This window comes from Peromyscus maniculatus, chromosome 11 (assembly GCF_049852395.1).
Source record: "Peromyscus maniculatus bairdii isolate BWxNUB_F1_BW_parent chromosome 11, HU_Pman_BW_mat_3.1, whole genome shotgun sequence".
In the NCBI taxonomy this organism is placed as follows: domain Eukaryota; kingdom Metazoa; phylum Chordata; class Mammalia; order Rodentia; family Cricetidae; genus Peromyscus; species Peromyscus maniculatus.
Genome location: NC_134862.1, coordinates 82,745,004 through 82,762,370, shown reverse-complemented (window position 1 = coordinate 82,762,370; position 17,367 = coordinate 82,745,004). Strand labels below are relative to the sequence as shown.

Genomic DNA, 17,367 nt, shown 5'->3' with positions numbered 1-17,367 from the left:
CCCAATCTTGCTAAATTGGGGAAATCAAAAGCTAAGAATAATGGCCTCACTTTTGTAACCCTCCTCTCAAAGGAATAGGAGAGTGCAAGGCATCCAAGATTGCTCAACTTCAAGAGAAATGAAATGACTCTGAACAATGTCATTCTTCCCATCTTTAAAAATACTTCATGTTCTTGGCATTTGAGAGATGGCAACACCCCTGACAATTCTCTAAGGGATTTTTCTTCTAACTTAAATGAAACTAGCCCTATTCCTATCCTTTCAGACAAACTAGAATCCGGACACTGCTGAAGAAATTTCCAAGAAGGTGAGTCCTGTGCCTGCTATGTATAGTTGAGAGCTCTGTGGAATCCACAAGAGCACAGGGGAAATCAGTGCTGCTTCCTTCAGAGGCGAGTGGAGGGAGCGGGGCTGGTGCCAGCTGCTCTCAGGGCAGGGAACCCCAGCAGCTAGGTTCTGATGCTTTGCTAGGGTAGATGGCAGACATCTTTATTCCACCCTTACTGGGGCCTGAGTCAACAAAGTGCATTTTGATTATGGCAGGTAGTAAAATAGCTTTCCATATAAATATGAGTATATAGAAAGTGAGGAGAAGGCTTTATTTATCTTTGCTGGAAACTAAGAAGGAACTTTTTGGCTTTGTTGAATGACTGGGTAAGCAATTGGATAGTGACATCAAATAACTACTGTGAAATAGTATTTGGTGAAAATATATCAGGACATGGAGATTTCCTCTAGTATTCCAATATTGCACAGCATGTGAAACAATGGACATGCATGGTACAAAGTTCTACATATTCACAGTTATTCAAGTACATCTATATTTAATCACCCACACACATACTTATCATTATTTTTTACATCAGCAATATTTCAATCACAGTGAGTTAGTTTCTGTCACGTTGAAAATTATTTGTTTTCTTTAGTTTTGGATTGTTTGACTTGTTTTTAAATTTTGTCTGGAATATGTAGGGTGTTGAAGGAGAGTTAATTAGAAATATATCTCTATTGGCTACTTTTAGAATATTTTAAAGGCTTTCCATGTACCCTTTAGAGTTCTTAATGTGTACTTGAACAGAGTATTTCAGAAGTTGATTTCAGACAAGTCCATATGTAAGGATATCTCTCTTGGTGTAGAATCATTTATATTTCTCAAACATTCTAATTTTTTTGCAGATGTTTATACCATAAATTTAGTAATTGGAAAATATACTGCTGTATCTATTGAAATATTGTCAGTTTTATGAGATTCACAGAGGAGCTCGCTCTTTCACATACATATGAAGAAGATATGTGTGCATTTGCACATTTGGAACAAAATACATTCCATGTTGCTACTTATTATGGTCCTATCATAGAAACATAAAATATTAAGAAATAACATACACTATTATTGTATATAAATTCAACATTTAAAGTATTATCTCTTTTTGAGGAAATATTCTGTTGTTGTTGTTGTTGTTGTTGTTGTTGTTGTTGTTTCAACTTGACACAAGATAAAATTATCTAGGCTGAAATACCCGAGTTGAGAAAATGCATCCTTCCAAATTGCCTATAGGAAAGTGTCTAGGGCATATTCTTGATTAATGATTGATGTGAGTGTGTATCTCATTGGTGCAATGCCACTCATGTGCAGGTGGTCCTAACGGCTGAGCAAACCATCAGTGTTTCTCATGGCTTCTGCTACAGTTCCAGCCTCAAGGTTCCAGCCTTGAGTTCCTGCTCTGACTTATTTCAGTAAAGTACTGTGATGTAGAAGTGTAAAATTATCTGAACCCTTTCTTCCCAAATTGTTATTGGTCATGGTGTTTTATCCCAGCAATAGAACCTGTAACTAAGACAGAAATTGGTACTGGGTTTGTGGGATAATATTGTGACACACCTGACTGTGTTTTAGGAATGATTATGAAAGAACTTTGTAGCTTTGGGACAAAACGCAAATGAGTGTTTAGAGAAAATGAATTATTTTGGGAACTTACAAGATAATGCAAAGGGCAGTGCAGATGACTGAAGCTGGGCTTGGAAATTTCAGAAGAAAGATTGAGAGTCACTTAAAGAATCTACTGAAGCCACTCAATATTTTGAATTACAAATCTGTGATTCTGGTCAGCTAGGACTCAGAAACTGGCTGAGATTGAGAAGAGACCAGCATTGTTGAGGTATAACCTGGGAAGTGTCTTCTCACTGTCAGTACACAGAATAGGAAGCTCTGGCCCAGAGGGGACAAGGCTGTCAATTGTGCTGACAGACAAACTCTGCAATGTGAAAGACTCACCCAGTTTGTACTTGTTTTGCAGGCCTGAGGGGGTCATAGGAAATAGCTGAGGCTTGTCACTGTGAAAGGCTATGAAAGGTTGTGGTGAAGACAAAACCCAGGTCAATGGGGACCCCAGAATTTTTGAGAAGTGAGTACAATGGGATGACACCAAGAGTAGCGGCAGGTGTGGAGGGAGGTAGCTAAAGCACAGGAGAACCACTATGTGTACTCAGATGGGAGAGCAAGAGATAGGGAGACACCAAGGCCCTTTGCAGACCAGAGAGTCTTTTACATTCTTTAATTTTGATTTTGCTTTGTTTTAAATATAATTATGACCAGGTTTTCCCCTCTTGGGATAACAAGGTAGGTAACTCATTTTTTATTTTGTGAGAGCTCACTGTTTAGATACATTAAATTTTTAAAGACTTTAGAATTTAGAGGCTTTGAAATTTGGAAGAGACTTTGGGTGTTTTAAAGAAATTGAAAATTTAAAGTGTTTAGCTTTTTAGCAGTGAGGATGAACACGTATCAATATCCAAAATCTAGTGGGCATAGAAGGCACTGATGCATGTGTACTATGTTATTTAACACTTGAAATTCTATTGAGGTTGGGATGATTAGTCCACATTCAAAACCAACAACATTTCAAAAACAAAATGAATTATCTCATATAAATGGAACCCATCAAATTACACATAGTCTCTGTCATCACATATCTGGTTATATATGAAATAGTTGTGTTTTCACAAGTATCAACTCAAATAAAAGCTTTCTGTTTTAATTTTCTGTGGGATCTGAAAATCAGTATTGTACAGAAATTAGAATGCTGTTCTGAAGAATCAGTTTTAATCTCCCTCTTGAATATCTAGATAATCTATTTTTTTAATGTCTTACGGTTTACAGATTATATCTTTTTTTTCTGAAATTCTTCACCTTCCCTATCATGTGTCCTTGTGTGAATATTCTATTCACCCTTTGTTTTCTTTGAGCAAGGATGATGTTCAATTTTTTTCACCAAAAAAAAAAAAAAACAAACAGAAGAATTAATTGACAGCTCTAGATATTTAGGCCCCAAATGAACTGATGTCCAAACAGGCATAATTCCCAAACTGAAATGACAAACATTAAAGCCGAATGTTGGACTCATTCCATTCTCTGAAGACCATCAAAGAAGTATATAAAATGTGAGTGAGGTACAAAGCAGGATGCTAAGTCCACTGGGGAATTTTGGGGATTTCCAGAAAGTCAATTTTTGTTGTTTCTAATTTTCTAATTGTTGTTATTATTTCTTTGCAAAATTTTATGATGGGAGTTGAAAGCCCTGTGGACATAATAATAAGTTTAATTCTACTCATATTTGGCAACATAAAATTAGGAGGTTCTCAAGTAGGAAATACGAGTAGTCCACTCAGTTTTCAATCTCAGTAATGGTGCCAGGTATGGGTTTCCACTCATACAGGCCTTAGATCAAATCATGAAATGGATGGTTAATCCCACAGCATTCCTGCCACTGTTGCACCAGTGAGTATGTTTTGCCACATGGGTTGTTACTGTACCTCCAAGGATGAAAAACTGAGTAAGGTTAATGATTATTTTGCCCCTCAAGTACTGTGCCTAGTACTTCCCTGAATTGGAAAATCTAGTCAGTAGGGATGAGGCTTCCAGGTGAGTGTCAAATTGATTTCTCCATGTTCTGTGACTCAAGAATGTGGTTTCTCTGCAATAGAGTCTTACCATAAAGTTCTGGAGTGTATCCAAGAGTATTGTCAATAGGCTATATGTTGGGGGGATCTATGAGAACAGACTGGCCAATAACTTCAAGAGAGCAAATTCATTCCTAGCACTGGGCTTTTTGTTACCTGTGGTGTCTAGTAGAAATATTGTTTATATATTGTAGAATAACTTCATGTAAACTTTTGATATGTATTTAACAGATAGAAAGATAGATGATAGATAGATAGATAGATAGATAGATAGATAGATAGATAGATAGATGTATAGATGGAGTGTGTGTGTGTATAAGCTTCTAAAGCAATAGGTTTCCATCTTAGTTTTAGAATTATAAATTAATGATAGTTACTCCTTTGTCCGCATCTTCCACTCCCATACACTCCCATTACCAACATAATTTAATTCTTAAGTTTGCAAAGTTTATAAAAAGTACACAGAGAAAGAAATGTGAGAATGGCTTTCCAAGCAATGAAAAAGAAATTAGACAAACCATAAACCTTGAACATAAGAGTATATTTTGCTCTAATAAAACCAGTCCCAAACGGTCAAAAAAAAGAGTATATTTTGTATATTTTGAAGTACATGATCTCAAGAATAAAAATAAACATAAATTGCAGTGTGCAGGTTATTCAAGTACTTCTAAAATATTTTAGGAGGGAGGAATATTTTAAATAAGATAGAAAACTATTAAAAGATCTAGGAAGGATTTAAGCATGACATGGAAGTAGAAAATTGTGTCTATGAAAAAGTAGCACGACTAAATCAACCCTGAAAGGATAAAAGGAAGAAACTACTGACACAATTCCATCCAATGAATTCTAGGATGCTGCTCTGAAAAGTATGTAGATGTTGGAGAAACTGACGGTAATATGAGCACAAAGAACCCAAAGTTACAATCCAAGGCCAGGAAAGACAGGATCCTAGTGAGGAGTGTTTGAGGCAAAGCCTAGTGGACAAGAGTCAGTGGCTCAGCATGGTCATCTTTCTTCAGTCATTGTTCATCCAGGTGTATTGTAATAGGATGCAGTCCATTTGCATATACGTCACTTTAGAATGGGAAAAAAATCAGAAACCCACAGGCATATATTCAACAACAGTCTCCAGAACCTAATAAGAATGGAAAAGGCATTAGGATATTAAGACTCATAGCCCAGACTCTAAACACTGCAACAATTACTGATTCCAACACTTTTCTTCAACCACAACTGCCACTGGTCTAAGTCACCTAACATGGCTTATGAGGAAGAATATCCTATACTTGTTTATTAATATATAAGTTCTATATCCATTATGCACAATGGCACAGCTTCTGTTTAACTCTGTTTTTCTCTCACATGCAATTATGGACATTATTAATAGGAGTCATCCACTCACAAAGAATAACCTTGTTTTTGAAATTGTCTGTGTATGTTTGTAATCCTATGTCTATTTTCATTGTTTAGGATTGTCCATAATTTTAGAGATAATGAGTAAATACAAAACAATTGTTCTTCAACAAGGATTAGAGGATGTGGCTGTGGATGACTACCTGTTTAGGAGAATCAAGTCCTTACTAAGAAAAGAACTAAATCTAACAGAAAAGATGCAAAATGATTATGACAGAATTCAGATGGCTGACCTGTTGGAGGACATATTCCCAAAAGATGCTGGACTGGACAAACTGATAGAAGTGTGTCAAAGCATTAAAGATCTTGAAGAGCTTGCTCAAAGGCTTAAAACAGAGAGAGCAAAAGGTAACATGGGAGCACCCTGGACACTTATAACTTCTCCACCCTCCCCAAACTTTCTGGCTCCCTGCAGACATCAGAACTGATAGGTTGCTTTCCCAGTGTGTGCCTTAGAAATAATTGGGGTTGACGCATTTCAGATGTCAAGAAATTGAAATAAATCCTTTCTTACAAAGAAACTTGATATATTTTATCTTTTGAATTGGAGGTAAATTTAAAAAAAAGTAGTTGTTGAGATAGGTTAGAACACCCAACAATGGTAGAAAAACTAGAAAATGATAGACTAAAAATTGAAAAAAATCATGTCCCACATTTAAATAGAGTATATATAATATTTGATTAACAATCTTACCCACTCATTAATAACTTTTCCAGTAAGAAATTTGATCTAATATTTTAGTAGAAGCCTACATTTTAGAGATGTGAAGAAGTTTCTCTTTATAAAGTCCCTGGGTATACTGGTACACAACTCTGACCTGAGAATTTAGCATGAGGAGACCCAGTCAAGGAGACTGCAGATTGGTGATACACTGAGTTATACAGAGAGATATATGTCCCCAGTGTAGAAGTCCAAACACAATTTCACTACTTTGTTACATCAACTATCAAAACACAATTCTTTTTCTATGAATTGGAATGATTGTACTTTGAATGTAACCTATTGCTATTATCATAAAAGTTTCATGTTTGTAAATCAGTCTGTGGCATGAGGGCTGGGACAGGGTTGTAGTGATTAAAACAGAAGTTTCCATGAAGAAGAAGAAGAAGAAGGAGGAGGAGGAGGAGGAGGAGGAGGAGGAGGAGGAGGAGGAGGAGGAGGAGGAGAAAGGAGAAGGAGGAGGAGGAGGAGGGGGAGGAGGAGGAGGAGGAGAAAGGAGAAGGAGGAGGAGGAGGGGGGGGGAGGAGGAGGAGGAGGAGGAGGAGGAGGAGGAGGGGGAGGAGGAGGAGGAGGAGGAGGAGGAGGAGGAGGAGGAGGAGGAGGAGGAGGAGGAGGAGGAGAAGAAGAAGAAGAAGAAGAAGAAGAAGAAGAAGAAGAAGAAGAAGAAGAAGAAGAAGAAGAAGAAGAAGAAGAAGAAGAAGAAGAAGAAGGATGGAAAAGCTGAACCCACTACACCAGGGATGGGCAAAGAATCCCCTGAGGTATTGCCTGTGTGGGACTTGGTACCACTGGTGGCCTTCTGGCCAGGGAAGGCCTCTGCAGCAGAAGAAAGTAAACACACAGAAACAAGTAGAGACTAAATAGTCCTTGAAATTTTTGCAGGATATTTGATCACACTGTGTACCATGAGATTGTGTTATTTACTTGGGAAAAAAAAAAAAAACCTGTTTCTGTGTGGCTCAGCCCTAACACACAGCTTTATTCCAATATCTTTCTGCTTGAATATTGTAAATTGTGTTAAATCAAGTCAAGTATAGGTTCAGAGGCAAAGCAAGCAACGAATTAGCAGGAAGTGAACATAGGATTATTGAGAAAATCATAGAGAGTAAGAGGAAGTGGGGGGATGGTTAGGGAGAAGCACAGGAAGGAGAAGTGAGGGACACCGAGTATGAGCGGTTTTGGTTTGCAATGGCACAGGAAAAGGGGGATTATGGGACACTAGTGGAATAGGAAAGTCAGCTGGATGATCTCTACCTCTGTGAGCTAGCCAACTGTTGCCCCAACATCTGGCTCCTGAGTCTTTATTGGTAAAATTGAATAATTGAGGGGTTTTTTTGTTTGTTTTTTCTTTATTAAGAAATTTTCTACTCAGTCTACATGCCACCCACAGATCCCATCTCCTCCCTCCTCCAACCACCCCAATTGAGTTTTTTAAAAACAACACGAAATCATTATCTTTCTATAAATTTATTAATGAAAATGGAATAAATTACCAATGTAATTTTAAAAAAAAACAAAATAAATAATTCTGAATGAGCTTCAGCCATCTTAACCACTTCCCTGGATTTATTGCGTTTTCTTTATTCCTGCAGTTAAAGTGCAAAAGAAAGGAAAAAACAAAACTGCAGTGAAAAGAAGAGAGCAAGAAGAACCCAGTAGTTCCCAGTCTCTTTCCACCAATAATAAATCATACGTGAGTAAACCATCTTCAGAGGTAAGGTGGCTGGTCTCCCACCAAAAAGCTTCTCCCCAGGTTCTTCCCCTTCTTAGCTCTTTAGAAAGATTCAGTACTCTATCTATCTAGTCCACGGCTCTAGTGAGAACAGGTTCTAAGTCAACAAATTCATAGGGACCTGTCACTCCTCCAGTGTCAGATATACAATGTCTCTAACTTGTGCAGTATAATCCCCAGGGATGCAAACAAAAAAATCACTACGTGACTTTTTAAACATCATCTACTGAAATAGCAGTTGCTTTGGGATGTGGCTTTTAAAAAGACTAAATTAAATATGGACTTTGTAATTCTACACCTAATACTATTCTGCCACCACAGGGATAAGTAGGATGAGATAAATGTAATTTTTCTACTCCTCTATGAGACAACCCTATATGACTTAGGGTTTCAATTGCTTTGAAGAGATGTCATGAGTACAGCAACTCTTATTTAAAAAACACATTTAATTGGGACTTGCATACATTCAGAGGATGATTAGTCCATTATTGTTATGGTGGGAAGCATGTCAGTATGTAGGCAGACATTGTGCTAGAGAGGTAGCTGAGAATTCTACATCTCCACAGGCAGCTGTAAGAGAGAGTGGCACTGGGCCTGGCTTCAGCATCTGAAACCTCAAGGCCCACTCCTCAGTGACACACTTCCTCCAACAAACCACACCTACTCCAACAAGGACACACCTGCTAATACTGAGACTCTCTGATGACCAAGCATTCAAACCACTGTGTCTTTGGGGATCAATCTCATTCAAACTACCACATCATACGATCTGTCTGTTAAGAATGAGGTGTGCACAATGATGCAAATATAATTAGAATCCAGTAATAAAACAAAGATTCTTATAGTCCTTGAAATATTGTGCTTTACTTAGTACTAAAGACATTACTAAGGGCTGGGGATAAAACCATATGGAAAAGTACAACTTAGCATGTACAAAGCCTGGGTTTCAATTTCCAACACATGGGAAAATCAATAAGGAAAGACAAACATTTTTCTTTTAGAAAAAGAGAAAACAAACCACAAAAACTAAAGGTGGCAAGAAAATGAAGCTTACCCAGAAGCAGACTCAGCTTCTAGAGCCTTCAGGAAGCAACCCACAAAAAGATGAATGTTGTCTCCAGACTCCTCATAAGCCTCCAGCAACACCATCCAGCAGTTCCTCAAACAAGGTACCACTTTCCTATTCCCAATGCTTGCCCTTTCCCAAAGCCTATCTGTGGGCTCACCATAACCTTGAAAAAACATCTCACTGATCCCCTACTACAAAGACTTTCCTCTTATTATTAAATAGCTTAGTAAGTTATGTAATCATGTATCACAGCCTCTGTGGTACATTGAAAAGGTAAGTATTTATGAAATGATTTCTAATGTTGTCAACCAACTTTCTGCTTAGAGTTCAGAAAAGAAAGAGGGGAGACCGACAAGAACTAACACAAGAATGTATCAGTCCCCATTGCCTAGTTTCTTCTCATACCTTTTCCCTTTGCTGGTGACCTAACTTCAGAGGTTATTTTCACCATCCTATGCTCTTCTCAGCATAGAAACATTCTGTTTCTTTGCTTGGAAGTTTTTATCCCTGTCCATTCACTGACCAACTATTGTATAATTGTAATGGTCACTTTTTCTGAGAGTCAGCTTCAGACCCTCCCAGGCATGCATTAAACACTCCCAGCCATTGCTCATCATAGAGAATAGCTTCCTGTTCCCATTTTGATGCATTTTTAATATAAGTACAACCATAACCATATATATATATATATATATATATATATATATATATATATATATATATATATCATTCATCATGCCTGTATTTTGGGATCCTTACTGCAATGTACACACATCTCCTTATTTTATTGCATGGTACAATTGTGTTGAACACTCCATGTGATCAGCAGTTAATCTTTTTAACAGGCAGAGTCCATTTAGCATGGGAACTCCTTAGGCACATCTAATTAACCATGTTTGTAAATGATTACAGCAATATATTTCAACATGTACACAAGTCTGGAAAACAGGCTACTGTTAGTAATACTTTTGGCTTGAAAGGAGTCAGCTTTATACCCATTGTAGCATTTTAGAAGAATTTTTACCTTTAACAATCAAAAACATAAAACAAAAACAATAAAATGGCCATTACAATTAAACCAAAGTATTTGCATACTAACGCACCTTCAGTTTTCAAGCAAATTTTATAATATTTAAATTTTTATACTTCTAAGATTATAAAAGTGTAATGATGATCCTAACTACATCTGTTGCCTATGTACAAGTATTTCTCACATATGTAGAAATTTTATTTAACTGGATTTATAGTCATTTTAAAGACATAAATACAAGTTTAAATGAGTCTAGATGGGCTTCAGGCATGCTATTCCAGCATGCTGTCAACTGAGATACATTCCCATCCACAAAATCGATCTGTGAGGGTATTTGTCCCACAATTTCAATCACATCACCTGAAAATGTAGAGCGTGGTTTCTCTGTGCATAATAAGGATTGAATATTTGATGAATTGGAGAGTCTACCTAAAGAAAAGTACACGAACAGCCAATTTTACTACAAGCTTCATTTCCCACAAAATAACACTAAAAGCTGAACTAGGCCAAGTAAGATCAGCTTTGTAAGATGCTTTGAGCTAGTATTTAATCCCAGAACAGTGAAAATTCAATTCCTGGCTTTTAAGAGAAGTTGTAATATTGATTAGTAAGAGTGGAAGCTAGGTGTAGGAAATACCTAAATTTGTTCTAACATACTTTCTTCAGGCCATGAAAAAGCTGACAGGGTAAATGTTCTCTTGTGAAAAGATGAATTTGGTCTTATTTTCAAAAACCAATAAGCAGTATTAAAAAATATCTCAATCCTATTTTCCTTTAAAACAGAAAAACACAAACATCAAAAAACATAGTATCATAGGGACACAGGTTTCCCAGAAAAAAAAACACCAGCTTCTAGAATTATCAGCAGCCAGCAACTCCTCAGCTGCCAGTAAGCTCCAGACTCTTGCAGAAGTTTCAGCAGCAGCAGCAGCTTCTAACAGCCTCCAGACTTATCAGAGGCCCCTAGGAACATGCTTCACTTTTTAAAATGTCTTCAGGCTCTCTAGCACCACCTTGCCAGAATTTTCCAATGTCTCCAGCATCACACTCCAGCATCCACCTAAACTCTTGATTGCCTCTAACACTGTCCAGTGGTGTCCAGGCTCCTCATGTACCTTCAGCAACAATATCTGGTAATAACTGGGTCCTTCACATGCCTTCAGAATCAGTGTCCAGCTCTATCATTACTCCTCATATGTCTCCAATATCAGTGTCCAGCAATGCCCAGAACATTGACCTACCTACAGCAGCAGCAGTAGCAAGCAGTCTCCTCACAGTCCTCAAGTAATAACATCCAGAAGACCCCTAATGGGCCTTCAGCAACAGTGAGAAGCGAAGCCCAGTTAAGAACGATGACTCCAGCAATAGCATCCAACAATATTCAGGTCCCCCATGCTCTTCCAGAAGCTGTGTCCAGAAATGACAGCACCATCCGGGTATTTCAAAGAGCAGCATCCAGTGGCATTCAGACTCTTAACTCTGCTACAGTAAAAGCACCCAGGAATGCCAATGTCCCAGGTCCCTTAGGAACAGGACATGTTTATGTCCTGGCTTCTTTGGCCTCTCCAACAACAGCATCTAGTAGTCTCCAGACTTCTCAGGTACTTCCACCAACAATATCCAACAGTCTTCCAGCTCCTCAGGTTTCCATACCAATAGGAACAAGCGAAGTCCAGACCACTCAAACACATCCAGGAGCAACATCCAAAGTAACCCAGGCTCTTCATGTTTCTCCACAGGCAGAGTCCAGAAGTGAGTGCACCACTCAAGGGCCTCAAGGAGTAGCATCCAGCACTGGACAGGCACTTCCCTGTCCTAGAGTAAAAGCATCAAGGAGGGTCCATGCTCCTCAGATGCCTTCAGCAACAGCATCAGAAAGTCCCCTGGCTCCACGTGGATCTCCACCAACAGTGTCCAGCTGTCTCCTGGCTCCATCAGTGTCCCCAGCAATGGCACCCAGTGCTCTCCAGGCTCCTCTGGTGCCTCCACCAACAGCAAGCAGCAGTACTTCACGGGTAATGCTTCCTGTTCTCACAATATAATGACAGCACAAACTTGGAAGGTTTCTTCATTAATCTATTTGCACACATAATCTTTTATTCAAATAATCACTCATTTTATTGTGTTTACTTACTGATCCTTCTGTACATTCATCTTTAAAATGCTTTATATGCTCTATCCCATTAAGAAAATGCCCGACTCAGTGATCACCTGATCATGCCTATTCTGTAAGGAGTATAGTGAGACACTTGCTTATTTAATTTTACACTTTGAACCTTTTGTCAAGATATTCTTTTCATATTGTGTATTGCTGCTCCAGTTATAATGAAAATGTACTTTCTGGTGTTAGAATACATTGATCAGGAATCAGAGTTAAACCCTATCACCACAGGGTAAAGTGTGTATTTTTTCAAATAAAATATCAGAGAGTGCTACCAGTTATAGCTGCCTCCCTGAGCTGATACCCAGATTGGCCATGACTGTCAATATGCTTCTTCTTTCAGCCCTGCAGTGTTGCCTCCATTTCATAGTGCTCTCCTGATGCTCAGAAATGGAGTAGGATACTGAGGAAGCAGGTTATCCAAGTAAAATGACTTCAGACTCTTTCTGATGCCAGCATTCTCCTCCATGCCAGCTATTATGGAAAAAGAAGAGCTGCTAGCTGGAACCCTTTTTGTTTAACCATATTGAGGGCATCTTCTTGGGGCTGCCTACCTAGCCCCTTTACAAGAAAGCTCTGACTGTTTAGACAAGGTTTTGTAATTGGAATCTTCAAAATATTCCTACATACAAGACTTGACTAGAACGTGGAGGCCTTGGGTTCATTCCCCATAACTACAAGTATTATCCATTTATCCAACAGGTATGATTAGTATTAAGTAGAATCACTAAGTTGTGAATTAGGTAAATCTCTATTTCTTCCTTTATCTAGGTTATAGTCTTTGTTTAGATGTTCTCCACTCTACTCAGTGGAGTTGTGACTTATGATCTGTCTGAACTATGCATGTTTATCCTCTGTATGTTTTATGTAGACACCAAATAATGGAAACTTACCAAAGGAGCCTTCTAAGGTAGAAGGTCACCATCGAGATCCCATACAAGTGATGGTGTTGAAAGTAACAGAACCTTTTACTTATGATTTGATTGATGGCAAAAGGATGTTCCATGCCACAGTGGCTACTGAGACTGAATTCTTCAGAGTGAAGGTTTTTGACACAGCCCTAAAGAACAAGTTCATCCCACAAAAGATCATTGCCATATCAGATTATTTTGGCACCAGTGGATTCCTGGAGATATATGGAGCCTCCTGTGTGTCTGATGTGAATGTTAACCAAACGATGGTTATCTCAAATACACTGAGGAGAAGAGCCAATGGAACTCCTAAAATTAAGGATCTTTTCTCTCAAACAAAAGGGACATATGTGAATGGAGAGTTTGTGGTAACTAAGGTAAGCCATTACATTATTTAATAATGCATTATTAAATGCCTTTGCACTCTGAGATTTTAAGTTTTAACTTGGCACCAGAATTTACTCAACTTACTTAACAAAGGAAATAATCATCATTCATATCAGAAAGAGATGAGTAAGGTTTCCACATTTTGGAGATTGAGATAGTCTCTTACAATTCCTCTCCTCAAGGTACCAACATGAGAATTCTTTACAAGCAGATACATCAATAACCTTTGGCATTTCCCTTGCTGACAATCCATCTATAAACATCCTTTTCCCAGACACTGTTCAGTTTATAGCACACTTTCCTTTTAGATTTTATTTCTTTCATAGTTTCCTAACCCATCTCATTGGCAACTCAGTTGTGAATGAAGAGTCAAACTCGTAGTCTAGATACAGTTTGCAATGATGAGAATAAAAAACCAAATAGACAATTCTGCCCTAGAATGAAGCCATGTCCAACAAACCAGGATTATTTTTAATGTGTTCTCATTATCACATTTTTTAATTTTTATCAAAATCTTTTGACTGAGCGAATAATATTTTAAATAATGAAAGAAACAGGAGTTTAGCAAACTAGTTTAATTTCACAATTTATAACTAGGTACAATGAAAGTGAGGAAATTTAAGGAATTCTATGACTTTTGAATGTTTCTTTAAGTGCCGATGTACTAATTCATTAGTATGCTTGCTTGTTCAATGTATGATTTCATAATTCATTGCGTATGAATCAGGCATGGCTTTTTCCTTTTATCTATGCTGTTGTTCACTGTGCTGCTACATTTGGTCACACAATTAAAAGTAAACTAAGTGAGACACAGAGTAAAACACCAGAAATATTGCTGTAGATTTAACCTTTGAGAGATTAGGAAAGAGTACACGGAATCGATGTGTGCACTGAGCAAATGTGATCCACTTAAACAGGAGGTGTGTGTGTGTGTGTGTGTGTGTGAGAGAGAGAGAGAGAGAGAGAGAGAGAGAGAGAGAGAGAGAGAGAGACTGTCTTATGTGACTCTGTATTTGTTTCTCATGTTATTTCTTCTTTATACCTGCTACTTTGTACATTTTGTTTTATTCTTGTTGATTTGTCTTCTTTATTTGACTGTTTTCTTAAAAGAGAGAGAAAGAAGTGATGGAGTTGGAAAGGAGGGGAGGAGAGGATTTTGTAGGAGAAAGTAGGGGAAAGGAAACTGTGATTAGAGTATTATGTATGAAAATAACTTTATTTTCAATAAAAAGTAAAATAAATTAAATAAAAAGGACTTAAAACAGTGTTTCTCAGACTCACAATGAGCCACAAGTAGCCTTTTCTTCTCAGCCTCCTGGATGTAACTAAGAACCCTGAAATGGTAACTAAATGGGGTTTGCTGTGTATTTATGTTTTTTTCATTTTTGATCCCTTACTTTGGAACCTTAAGAAATCTCAGCTATTCTGATATGTTCCCACTAGTACTTAGGAAGATACTCATTTTGTTCTAAAGACACCCAGCAGATAAAGACCTCAAGTAGATAAAACTTAAGAGAGGCTTCCAAGGGCTGCAATTATAGCTCAGTCATTAAGGGCTAGGCACACAAAACCTCCAGAGTGATTTCAAGAAAAAATTTGTTCACCATAACATGTTAAACTCTTCCATTCAAGAAATTTTTTTTTGTCAGTTATTCCTTTATTTTGTCTGTGAGGGTTGAGAGAAACATAAAGGCCATGAAAGTAGTGTGGAAGTCAGAAGAGAAGCTCCACAAATGAGTTCTCTCTTTCCACTGTAAGTCCTGGGAACTGAGTGGTAATCAGGCTTGCCAACAAGCACCCTTACCCACTGAATCATCTCACTGGCCTTTTACCTGTGATTCTAAACTTAAGAGCCATACTTGCCTTTGTCAGGGACAGGTTTAAGCTAACACTCTTTATTTCTCATAGAAGTGATAAGCTTTCACATATTTCTTAAAACATGAATGTTAACTTGTTTTTCAGAAAAATGAAAGGGGTGACTTCATTCACTATGGGATTGAAGATGATACTGGGAAAATGGAAGTGGTGGTCTATGGACGACTGACCAGTATCAACTGTGAGCCAGGCAATAAACTTCGACTTGTCTGCTTTGAATTGACCTCAAGAGAAGATACATGGCAGCTGAAGTCTGTAAGGCACAGTTACATGCAGGTGTGTGCTTTGGGAAATACAATTCTTCCTAAGAATCATATATTTCAATTTCCTGAAGCCCAGGGTGGCCTTGAACTCCTGATCTTCCTGCTTCTTCTTCCCAAATGCTGGGAATAAAGGTATGTGCCACCACTTCCTTGCCTCTATGGTTAACTAGTGGCTGGCTCAACCTTTGGATCTCCAGGCAATCTTTATCTGTCAGAACACAAACAAAATATCACACAACACTGGCTTTTCAAATTGACCAAAGACTAAACACAAAGAATGTTGGGGTCTTCATCTGTAACTTTCAAACATTGTTATTGCAGAGGATGATGAACAGAAATGGTAAGTTCCCAAGGATGCCCTGAGCAAATCAGACCACAATATGCTAAAATCCACAATCCTTGTCATGCTTACACACTGTGTGGGATTTGTATTACACTTAAACAGCCACTATTACAATGTAAACAGTCAGTAGGAATGTAGAGAGAAGTGTGAACCATCTGCATTTCAACTGCTCTGACCTCATCTTTTCTTCTTTAAGGTTATCAACGCCAGAAGGAGAGGCACTCAATCCTGATTCAGTTATGAAAACCTCTCTAGAACAATACTTCTGACAATCTGGATGCCAAGGATACAATTTATGGAGATAAGATCCAAGTCCAGAAAGTCAATGTATATATGACCTGTTGAAAGACCATACCTATGAAAGCCAGCTTTTGTTTGTTTGTTTGTTTTTTCAAGAGGGGATTTCTCTGTTTAGTCCTTGCAATCCTGAAAATCACTTTGTAGACCAGGCTGTCCTGGAACTCAGAGATCTGCCTGCCTCTGCCTTCCAAGTGCTGGGATGGAAAGCATGTGCCACCACTGCCCTGCCTGCTAGTATATCTAGGAAATGGTGCTTTCTTATATTCTTTATACATTTTTGTATTATCTAAATTCCATATTTTGTATCTAAACTTCTATAACTCTTAATCTGTAAGTTTTATATATAAAACTTAAAAAAAATTGATAAAGCAGTGATTCCTTGGGAATATCTTTAAACCATTTGAAGTTGCTCTAAAATAAAATATTAGTGATCTGCAGATAAAACTGTGGAATACAGGCTTCAAGTGTGATGTTTAAGGACAAAGCTTGTTCAAGGTCAAATAGACTGTGTCCTGCCCAGAAAAACCGAACATTAATAATACACAGGAGAAGGCTGAATTTAGCCTTAAGTGCAGGTTCCAAAACTAGTGTGTTGAGGACCTGGCAAGTCCTCAGGTGCTTTTCACTGAGTAATTGTGACTGTATTATAGAGTTTTATTATTTGAGCAAAGAATTAAAAAAATTATGGGTGCTAAGAGTGAGGAATTTGGAGACAGAGCCTGACAGTGCCCAACTGGATTGAGGTGAGTCTTTGTCTAGGTGGGGCCCAGGGGCACAACCCTGCACCACCACACCACCACCCATTGTAGTCCCAGGCTTAAGCCAATAGGCAGGCCTCCTGCAGAGTGGTGAGACTACCACAATCCCCCACCAAACCTTGTAACCCAAAAGCCTCACCTCCCCCAAATCCCACTCACCCTCTGAGACTGCAACTGTTCCCTGAGACAGAGCCTGCCAGTGCCTGATTGGACTAAGAAGTGAGTCTTTATCCTCCTACCCCAACACACTAGCCCCTAGGCTTTGGGCCCAGGGGCACAATCTTGCACTCCTACAGTACCACCCATTGCAATCCCAGTTTCAGGCCAGTTGGCAGGCAGACATCCTGCAGACAAGTCACACTACCACCATCCCACACCAGATCCTATAAACCATAAGCCCAACCCCTCCTAACCCACCCACCTGCTGAGACTGCCCTACTCCCT

The 17,367-nt window shown here is 38.4% G+C and overlaps 1 protein-coding gene across 3 annotated transcripts; it reads left to right on the top strand.

Annotated features, from left to right (window-relative positions):
• The first annotated feature begins 197 nt into the window (after positions 1 to 197).
• LOC121821356 (interferon-activable protein 203-like) lies at positions 198 to 16,700 on the top strand. Of its 3 annotated transcripts, none has more exons than XM_076548009.1 (8): positions 198 to 307; positions 5,431 to 5,721; positions 7,693 to 7,808; positions 8,828 to 8,995; positions 11,665 to 11,940; positions 12,958 to 13,374; positions 15,347 to 15,535; positions 16,062 to 16,700. In XM_076548009.1, exons 2-8 carry the CDS (start codon positions 5,454 to 5,456, stop codon positions 16,095 to 16,097), a joined length of 1,470 nt encoding a protein of 489 aa, XP_076404124.1. In that variant the 5' UTR covers positions 198 to 307; positions 5,431 to 5,453; the 3' UTR covers positions 16,098 to 16,700. The 3 variants fall into 3 exon arrangements, with proteins under 3 accessions (XP_076404124.1, XP_076404123.1, XP_042114581.2); XM_076548008.1 differs by having other exon boundaries at positions 7,687 to 7,808; positions 16,062 to 16,697; XM_042258647.2 differs by having other exon boundaries at positions 7,687 to 7,787; positions 16,062 to 16,696.
• Positions 16,701 to 17,367: the final 667 nt, after the last annotated feature.